The 10378-nt window shown below is 46.0% G+C and overlaps 1 protein-coding gene across 1 annotated transcript in view; it reads left to right on the top strand.

Annotated features, from left to right (window-relative positions):
- The first annotated feature begins 1595 nt into the window (after nt 1–1595).
- Nucleotides 1596–10378, top strand: part of LOC107284436 (aquaporin-3-like) — a 28080-nt gene continuing 19297 nt past the window's right edge. Inside the window, exon 1 of the mRNA XM_015812496.1 lies at nt 1596–1782. Within this exon, the coding sequence (XP_015667982.1) occupies nt 1675–1782 (108 nt within the window). The 5' untranslated portion in view covers nt 1596–1674. The remainder of the gene's footprint in view (nt 1783–10378) is intronic.

Raw genomic sequence — 10378 nt, 5'->3', positions numbered from 1 at the left:
AGGTTGCTTCTCTCCTTGATTAGTTTCCATCCGTTGCTTCTTGTCCTGCCTTCAGGAGCCTTGGAGAATAGCTTGACTCCCTCTTCTTTGTGGCAGCCCCTGAGATAATGGAATACTGCTATCATCACTGGAGATTTTCAAGAAGCGGCTAGACCAGTGGTTCTCAACCTTTTTAATGCCGCGACCCCAACCGGTCATAAGTCGAGGACTAAACCGGTCGTAAGTCGAGGACTAAACCGGTTGTAAGTTAAGGGCTATGCAACCGGTCATAAGTCGAGGACTTTCCCTGCCCGGGAGCGCCGCGCATGCGTGGTTCCGCCCCCTGCGCCGGCCGAGGCATAGCTGGCAAGCGGCAGAGACGGAGCAGGCCGACCACCAGCTGGCCCAGCCCAAGGGAGGTAAGGCACCCGCCGGAAAAGGGGAAAAAAATGGCGGACAAAAAAAATGGCAGACAAAAAAAATGGCGGACAGCCTTGCTTGGCGACCCCCGTGAAATGGTCGATCGACCCCAAATGGGGTCCCGACCCACAGGTTGAGAACCACTGGGCTAGACAATCATTTGTCTGAGATGGTATAGGTTCTCCTGTTTGAGCAGGGGGCTGGACTAGAAGATCTCCAAGGTCCCTTCCAGATTCTATTCTATTCTATTCTATTCTATTCTATTCTGTTCTGTTCTGTTCTGTTCTGTTCTGTTCTATTCTATTCTATTCTATTCTATTCTATTCCAACCCCCTCCTCAAGCAAGAGACAATATACCATTTCAGACAAATGGTTGTCCAATCTCTTCGTAAAAATCTCCAGTGAAGGAGCACCCATAACTTCTGAAGGCAAGTTGTTCCACTGATTAATTGTTGTAATTGCCAGGAAATTCCTCCTTAGTTCCAGGTTGGTTCTCTCCTTGATTAGTTTCCATCCATTGATTCTTGTCCTGCCTTCAGCTGCTTTGGAGAATAAGTGGACCCCCCTCTTCTTTGTGGCAGCCCCTCAAAGATTGGAACACTGCTATCGTGTCACTCCTAATCCTTCTTTTCGTTAAATTAGACATACCCAATTCCTGCAACCGTTCTTCATGTTTGAGCTTCCAGCCCTCTAATCAACTTTGTTGCTCTTCTCTGCGCTCTTTCTAGAGTCTCAACGTCTTTTTTTACATTGTGGTGACCAAAACTGGAGGTGGTATTCCAAGTGTGGTCTTACCAGGGCCTTATAAAGCAGTACTAACACTTCACGTGATCTTGATTCTGTCCCTCTGTTAATGCAGGAGAAAGCCACTGTGTTGGCTTTATCCTGGGTGATCATGGGTCTGAGGCACTTCAGCTTAGGAAGGTGTGGAATTAAATTCGAACCCTTTCCAAGCACCCTGCTTCAACCGGGCAATGATTTCATTGTGTGTGTGTGTGTATGTGAGACATTGCTGAGAAGAAAAAAAAGAAAGGAAGGGAAAAAAACCACATGCTCCGTGCAATACTGTGCAGTGGGTGTGTCCGGGCGTGGGTGTGCACAACAGCAGCCACAGGGTAGAGGAGGACCCGGGGCGGATCCAGGATCTCTCCACCTGCTTATAAGCCGGGGCAGTTTTGGATTCTGACATAAGCCCCAGAGAGCTGTGGCTGACAACGTTCAGATCCAGGCATTTCCTAGACTCCTTCCACACCTGTATTGTGAGAGCCAGGCGCCATGGGGAGGCAGAAGGAAATGCTGACAGCCATCGGACGGAGGCTGCACATCAGGAATAAGCTTCTCCGGCAGGCCCTGGCGGAATGCCTGGGCACCCTCATCTTGGTGGTACGTAAGGGGATGGGGACTCGGTGGGAAAGGGGGGGGGAAGGAGGATAAGGGAGAAGGAGAAGAGAGAAGGAGGAGTGAAGGAGGAGAAAGAAGTGGTGGTGTTGGAAGATGAAGAGGAGAAGGAGGAGAAGAGGAGGAGAAAGAGAAGGAGAAGAATGGGAGCGAAAGGAGAAGGTGAGGGAGGAGAAGAAATGGGGGGTGGAGGTGGTGGTGGAGGAGAATGAGGAGAAGAGGAAAAAGGAGAGAAAGAGAAAGGAGAAGGAAAAGGAGGTGAAGCAGGAGAAAAAAAACAATGGTATTGGAAGATGAAGAGAAGGAGGGGAAGAGGAGGAGAAAGAGAAGGAGAAGAATGGGAGCGAAAGGAGAAGGTGAGGGAGGAAGAGAAATGGGTGGAGGTGGAGGAGGAGAAGATTAGGACTAGGAAAAAGAGAAGGAGAGAAAGAAGAGAGAAAGGAGAAGGAGGAGGAGAAAGTAGGGGAGAAATGGTGGCACTGGAGGAGGAGGAGGAGAGGAAGAAGGAAGAGGAGAAGAAGAGAAGGAGAAAAAAAAGAAAAGAATGGGAGGGGAAGGGGAAGGAGAGAGAAGAGGGAGAAGGAGAAAAGGAAGGGGGAGAAGGAGAAAGAGAAGAAGGATGAGAAGGAGAAGAATGGGAGGAGGAGGAGGAGGAGGAGGAGGAGGAGGAGGAGGAGGAAGGCTTTACTCTCTTTGCCACTGGATGTGAAGTTTTTGTAATCCATCCAAGACTCGGTTTGTGCACCCTGCTCCCGTCAACCAGTTAAAGATCTATCTGCTCTGTACACACAAGATGAGAAGGGTTAAAGTTAGCCTGTTTTTATTCTGGCTGAATATCTACCCTAGTGACGTCCAGCCTGTTTGGTTAATTCTGGCTGGGAGGTACTGTTCTAACCTAGGAAATGGGCTTGATTACGGACCAGGCTCGGACTGTTATATGAATGGAGCCAGGCACTGAAAAACGTCAGGCTGAGGTTTTCTCACTAGTTGTGCCCATGAAGGGTTTTGCTTCCAGAAGGGAAGAAGAATTGAAAATTCTCTCCAAATTGGACTATTTTGAACAAGCTAGCCTTGGGGTTTCACAGAACTCCATCAAGCACCGTTGAAGCGTTCTGTCTAACTGGAAGGTTTGCACCATTGGGTGTCAAAAAGTTTGAATTTCTTGAAAGGGTCCTGCCAACCTCTTCCAGAATTCTGATGGGGGAATGCTTCACATAGGTAATATTTAGAGCAGGGGTGTCCAACCGTGGCAACTTTAAGACCTTTGGACTTCAACTCCCAGAATTCCCCAGCCAGCCATGCTGGCTGGGGAATTCTGGGAGTTGAAGTCCACAAGTTTTGTGAGTTCAAGTTCCGCCTTAGCCATGACGTTGGCTGAGCTGGGTGGATGACGTTGGCCTATTCACTCTCTCTCTCTCTCTCTCTCAATTCAACCCACCTCACAGGGTTGTTGTTGATGACAAAACTCTTCATAACTCAGTGTTTCTCAACCTTGGCCACTTTAAGATGTGTGGACTTCAACTCCCAGAATTCCCTAGCCACCTCCGCAATTCTGGGAGTTGAAGTCCACCCAGGTTACAGTTGCTCAGCTTGAGAAATTTCACCTTAACTACTACACCAAAAAAGTGAGGGAGGGAGGAGAGGAAGGGAAGGAGGAGAGGAAGAAAGGAGGGAAAGGAAAGAAGGAGAGAGAGAGGAAGAGGAGGAAGGAGAAAGAGAGGAAGGGGAGGAAGGCGAGAGAGAGAGCAAAGGAAGGAAGGAGAGAGTGAAAACAAGGAAGGGAGGAGAGAGAAAGGAAGGGAAAGGAGAGAGAGAAAGAAAGGGGAAAGAGAGAGAGAAAGAAAGGAAAGGGAAGGGAGGAGAGAGAGAAGAAGGAAAGGAAAGGAAGGAGAGAGAGAGAGAGAAAGAGAGGAAGGGAAGGGAAGGGAAGGGAAGGAGAGAGAGAGAACAAAGGAAGGAAGGAGAGAGTGAGAACAAGAAAGGAAGGAGAGAGAAAGGAAGGGAAAGGAGAGAGAGAAGAAGGAAAAGAAAGGAAGGAGAGAGAGAGAGGAAGGGAAGGGAAGGAGAGAGAAAGAACAAAGGAAAGAAGCAGAAAGTGAGAACAAGGAAGGAAGGAGAGAGAAAGGAAGGGAAAGGAGAGAGAGAAAGGAAAGGGAAAGAAAGCGAAAAAAGGAAAGGGAAGGGAGGAGAGAGAGAGAAGAAGGAAAGGAAAGGAAGGAGAGAAAGAGAGGAAGGGAACAGAAGGAAGGTAGAGAGGAAGAGAAGAAAGGAGAGAGAAAGGGAGGGAAGAGAAGGGAAGGGAAGAAAGAGAAACACTGCTAACTTTGCAAGCTAATTCCTGTGACTAAATCGGAGCTCCTTCTGTTTAAGTTTTGATTGAGAGCGATCACCTTGGTACCAACCAACATTCCCTAAACATAACATTTGTCATCGGTTGGTAAACCTGCCAGGTGATTGTTGAACCTCTTTAACCCTACTTATCTTACTCCAAATCCTTAAGGGAGGCTGTAACTGAACCGGTGCTTATGGCCAGTCAGTGTAAGCCTTCCATTTCACAGGAGCTAAACTCTTGCCCAACCCATGATGCTTCTTAAACCAGGGGCAGGCAACCTTGGCTGTTTTATGACTCGTGGACTTCAACTCCCAGAATTCCTGAGCCAGCATGGCTCAGCTTGGAAACCTCTCCTTTTTCCCTCAGCATGGCTGGCTCAGGAATTCTGGGAGTTGAAGTCCACGAGTCATAAAAGAGCCAAGGTTGTCTATCCCTGTCCTAGGTCCTCCTGTTCTAAGCGGTGAGCCTCCTAGGCCAGGGGTAGGCAATCTTGGCTCTTTTATGACTCATGGACTTCAACTCCCAGAAGTCCTGAGCCAGCATGGCTCAGCTTGGAAACCTCTCCCTTTCCCCTCAGCATGGCTGGCTCAGGAATTCTGGGAGTTGAAGTCCACGAGTCATAAAAGAGCCCAGGTTGCCTACCCCTGTCTTAAACAATGCCCATTGTGTAGTTTTTCCAAGGCAGGGTTCCTGTGACATCTCTCCACGCTTAAGTAGAATCTGCTGAAGTCATTCAGTGGGCACAATTCACAGAATGAATCGGCCCCAAATGACAGGGGAGGACCTCGACGTATGACCACAACTGAGCCAGAGGTTTCCGTCGCTAAGCGAGACCATTGTTAAGTTGAACGTTGCCCCGTTTTACGACCTTCCTTGGCAAAGTGCTTAAGTGAATTACCGCAGTTAAGCTAGCAACATGTTGTTAAGGGAATCTGACTTCCACATTGACTTTGCTGGTCAGAAAGTCGCCAAAGGGGAATCACGTGACCCTGGGTCGCTGCGACTGTCATAAATACGAGTCCGTTGCCTCGTGTCTGAATTTTTACCGCATCCTCGTGGGGACAGTGCAGTGCTTGAGAGTCATAAGTCCCTTTTTCCCCCGTGCCGTCGTAACCTAGAACGGTCAGTAAATGAACTGTTGTAAGTTGAGGACGACCTACAACCAGCAAGCTTTTTGAGTCTAAGCTCGTTGGCCAAACTCAACCTGTCTTCTCTAGCAAAGGACGTGGGAACCTTTGAGTATCTTACTCTCTCCTTGCAATATGAGGAAGAAAAGAGGATTCTTTTGTTTTAATACTTTGAGTAAACTTTTTCCGAAAACCGTGGAGAGAGAGAGAAAGGTCAATGATATTGTCACACCACAACACTTTGAGTTGCTTTCCCCCCAGTGAGTGTTTGGGATCAGAACTCCATAGCTCCATTGGGAGAAGAATGCGGGGAGGGGGGAGGCCTCCCCTCTTCTATTTGAGGAGCTGCCAAGATGTTTGCAAAAGCAGAAAAACAACCATAGTCAGGAAGTAGCAGGGCCTTGCCATCCCCGCCAGGCCCGTGCGCGCCGAGGTAACTCCGTAATGCGCTGTTTCTTTCACCAACCCGCTGCTCCCTTGTGCACAGCCATTCCTGGAAATTAATGGAGCCGAAGCACCATTATCGCAATCCTAGTGGGAACCGCCCAGAGTTTGGTATACGATGGGCGGCTGTATAAACCTTTTAAATAAATCGGGGAGAATCTTTGTAGCTCAGGGTTGAAATGTGGGCTTCTTGGTGCGGTCTCTGAGCTGGGTCGTTTTCTCACAGATATTTCGTGACCCAATTAGATGACATCGCCAGTGCTAGAAGGGAGGGGGGTTGTGGAAAAGGAGGAGGAGGAGGAAGAGGAGGAAGACTGTAGGGTCCTTGGTGCTCTTTGAAGTGGGTTATTTTCTTGCAGACGTTTCATGACCCAACTAGGTAACTTCATCAATTCTAGAAGGGGTGGGGGGTTTGCTCTCTGTTTATATACTAGTGCAAGGGTAGGCAACCTTGGCTCTTTTATGACTCGTGGACTTCAACTCCCAGAATTCCTGAGCCAGCTATGCTGAGGAGAAAGGGAGAGGTTTCCATGCTGAGCCATGTCGGCTCAGGAATTCTGGGAGTTGAAGTCCACGAGTCATAAAAGAGCCAAGGTTGCCTACCCCTGTACTAGTGGCTTCCTCTGTCAGTGTTGGTGTGAATGTTCTTGGTAATTTCTTGATTAGGCTGTTCTTTACTGAGATGGTAACCAACCAAGAACAGAGGCAGCCACTCCCTCCTAGCACTGATGACATTGCCTAGTTAGAACATAGAATAACAGAGTCAGAAGGGACCTTGGAGGTCTTCTAGTCCAACCCCCTGCTTGAGCAGGAGACCCTATACCATTTCAGTCAAATCGTTGTCCAGTCTTTTCTTAAAAGCCTCCAGTGTTGGAGAACCCACAACCTCTGAAGGAAAATCATTCCACGGATTAATTACCAGAATAACAAAATAACAGAGTTGGAAGGGACCTTGGAGGTCTTCTAGCCCAACCCCTGCTTGAGCAGGAAACCCTTTCCCAATTCAACCAAGAGTTTGGTTGTCAAATTTCTTCTTAAAAGCCCCCAGTCTTGGAGCACCCACAACTTCTGGAGGCAAGCCGTTCCACTGGTTACGGTAATTGTTTTCATTGTTAGGAAGTTTCTCCTTAGTTCTAGGTTGGTTCTCTCCTCGATTAGTTACCGTCTGTTGTTTCTCATCTTGGCTTTGGGTGCTTTGGAAAACAGTTTGACCCCCCCCTTGTCTTTGTAGGAGCCCCTCAAATATTGTATAATTGTTGTACAATAATTATTAATGAATAAGTGTTATTATTGTATAATAAATATAATTGTAGAATACCATGTAGTATAGTATAATTGGGTCCTGAAATGTCTGCAAGAAAAAAAAACTGCACACAGGGAGCACCGAGCACCCAACAAACAAACAAACAAACAAACAAACAAACAAACAAACAAACAAACAAACAAACAAATTTGAATCTCACATACCCCTAAGACTAGAAATGGGAAATGTCAGCATACGAGGCTGATAACTGCCTTTCTCTGAGCTTCTACAAGGCTAAAAATGTCCACAGAACTGAGGGAAGAAGCATAGACACAAAGACAGTTCCATCAAATCACTAAATCTTCAATTTCTGGATTTTTAAATCTGATTTTGAATCGTTTCAGCAATGCCAGGGGCTGCCAAAGGGAACGTTCAAAAATTGAAGTGTACGTTTTAGAGGGCTGTAGTTTTTTGGGTGTGTGTGTGTGTGTTTATTTGCGGGAGACACAGCTCCGCAGATTGAGGCCCTCTGCGCATGGGCTGGAAGAATTCTCCCCCAGCTCTGATGAATATATTGTGCAAAATTCGGGGGGGGGGGAGATTCCCAGCCCTTTTGATATACGCTCCTGACATTATTCATGAGTTGATTTTTATAGTTGATTTTTATGGATACCTTAGCTGTCCTGAGCTTTCACTCTGGATAATTAACTGGCAATCTGACAAAGAAAGAAATATTTGGCCAGCCACTCTGGTAATAAAATTATCTCCTATCTTCCCTCAGGGCCAAATTCCTAAAGGGTAATAGGGTTAGTCCATGGGTTACAGCCAAACAGCTGAAGTAATTTCTTACGTCTCTGCAAACAGCAGTTTGACACCATGTTTGCTTGTTGAAGTTCTCAGCAACTTCTCTTTACTTCTGAGTTTGGCCTAAATATTATTTGATCTCCTTTTGGTCTTGAGGTAGGTCAGTTCTGTGGTCTTTATGGTCTGTGTAGATCTGTAATGTTAAAATGTCCATTAGAGGGCTGGAGGCTAAAACATATAAAGAACGGTTGCTGGAATTAGGTATGTCCAATTTAATGAAAAGAAGGACTGGGGGAAGACATGATAGAAGTGTTCCAAAATCTCAGAGGCTGCCACAAAGAAGAGGGTGTGTGTGTGTGTCAAGCACCTGAGGGCAGGACAAGAAACAATGGATGGAAACTAATCAAGGAGAGAAGCAACCTGGAATGACAGAGAAATTCCCTGACAGTAAGAACAATCAACCAACCTTCAGAAGTTGTGGGTGCTTGATCACTGGAGGCTTTCAAAAAGAGACTGGATAATATTCCAGCAGGGGGTTGGACTAGAAGACCTCCAAGGTCCCTTCCAACTCTAGTTGTTAAGCTTGAAGCTTGCTTTGCTGGTGCAACAATTGTTGCTTCTTAGCTTGCCAACAAACCTGGGGGGAGGATGGGGAAATGGAATGCAGGCTACTTAGATAAAGAAGGCAGACCGTGAGAATCAAGGACGATTCACCAGGTGTCTGACCAGCTCAGAGACATGTTCTCATAACAATATATTTATGTCTAATTGTGCAATGTGACCTATAGGGTTTGGCTTGGGGTTTGCCTGAGCTGGTTTTGCTAGGGGTGACATGGTAGCGGTTTTCCAATATTTGAGGGGCTGCCACAAAGAAAAGGGGGGTCCACCTATTCTCCAAAGCACCCGAAAGCAGGAAAAGAAGCAACAGATGGAAATCAATCAAAGAGAGAAGCAACTTAGAACTAAGAGAAAATTTCTAACAAAAAAAAAATCTAACAGATTTTTTTTTCTTTAAAAAAAGTAGATATTGGAAGAGCGAAGAGATTATATTTGCCCAGGTCTGAATAGCTGAAAGGAATAGTCTAAAACAGTTTTCAGCAACTTTAAGACTTATGGATTTTAGTTACCCGAATTAGCTGGGGAATTCTGGGAGTTGAAGTCCATATATCTTCTTGTCTAAAAAAAAAAGTTAACCTCTCAATTGTAACGGACAAAAAAACAACAACAGCCCAAAACCGAACAATTGAACTATGTATAAAAGAGCAAGAAGGACGGTGAAATTAAAATGCAAAAGCAGAGGTGAATCAGCAGAGATTTCAACATGTCTTGAGCAGTTTCAGTCAACAGTAACAATGTTGATTTAAGCCCAAGAAGGCTTTAAAAGAGTTGATTAATTGGGAGAGAATTAGACTTGAGATTTTAATCAACTGGTTGATGGGATCAATCAATCCATCAAAACACAATTTAACTGAAAAGGTTTTGCCATGAGTCGGGGGCCACCTGTTTGTGTCTGTGACACACGGACTTCAAAACATTAATTGGATGGATATACATGCATATATCTGTGGAAGGAGACTTTACCTTTTTAAGTTCAAAAAGGATCGCAGCCTAACATTGCTTCTGAGTCTACTCAGAAGCAAGCTAGGTTGAATCCATTAGGGCAGGCTTTCTCAACCTCAACAACTTTAAGTTGCCTGGACTTCAACTGCCAAAATTAATACCACTTTACAATGCCTTGGTAAGGCCACACTTGGAATACTGCATCCAGTTTTGGTCACCACGATGTAAAAAAGATGTTGAGACTCTAGAAAGAGTGCAGAGAAGAGCAACAAAGATGATCAGGGGACTGGAGGCTAAAACATATAAGGAACGGTTGCTGGAATTGGGTCTGTCTAGTTTAACGAAGAGAAGGATGAGGGGGGACATGATTGTAGCCTTCCAGTATCTCAGGGGGTGCCATAAAGAAGAGGGAGTCAGGCTATTCTCCAAAGCGCCTGAAGGCAGGACAAGAAGCAACGGATGGAAACTAACCAAGGAGAGAAGCAACCTAGAACTAAGGAGAAACTTCCTGACAGTTAGAACAATTAACCAGTGGAACAACCTGCCTCCAGAAGCGGTGAATGCTCCAACACTGGAAGTTTTTAAGAAGAAACTGGACAGCCATTTGTCCAAAATGGTATAGAGTTTCCTGCCTGAGCAGGGGGTTGGACTAGATGACCTCCAAGGTCCCTTCCAACTTTACCATTATTATTATTATTATGGATCATCGCACAGTCAGCCAGATGTTCAGACTGGATTTGGCATTTTGTCTACCTATCGAGTCCTTTCCCAGGACCTGGGATAGGCAGATGTGGATGTTTGATGGTATTACAGATATCGTGGCAGGATGGAAGCAGTTCCTAGTAAGGCCGCCTTTTGCAATTGACTACCGGTAATAGCGAATTTGTCAATGCCAATGGTGTTCAAGTGGTGCTCCAGTTGTTTTGGGATTGCACCCAAGGTGCCTATTACTATTGGTACTACCTTTGCTTGCTTTTGCCACAGTCTTTCTATTTCTATTTGTAGGTCTCTGTATTTTGTTATCTTCTCCAGTTCTTTCTCGTCTATTCTGCTGTCTCCAGGCACTGCCAC

This window comes from Protobothrops mucrosquamatus, unplaced genomic scaffold (genome assembly GCF_001527695.2).
Source record: "Protobothrops mucrosquamatus isolate PMUCROS unplaced genomic scaffold, P.Mucros_1.0 scaffold_61, whole genome shotgun sequence".
NCBI classification, from domain to species: domain Eukaryota; kingdom Metazoa; phylum Chordata; class Lepidosauria; order Squamata; family Viperidae; genus Protobothrops; species Protobothrops mucrosquamatus.
Note: the sequence above shows the minus strand (reverse complement) of the source record. Positions and strands in the feature narration are given on the sequence as shown.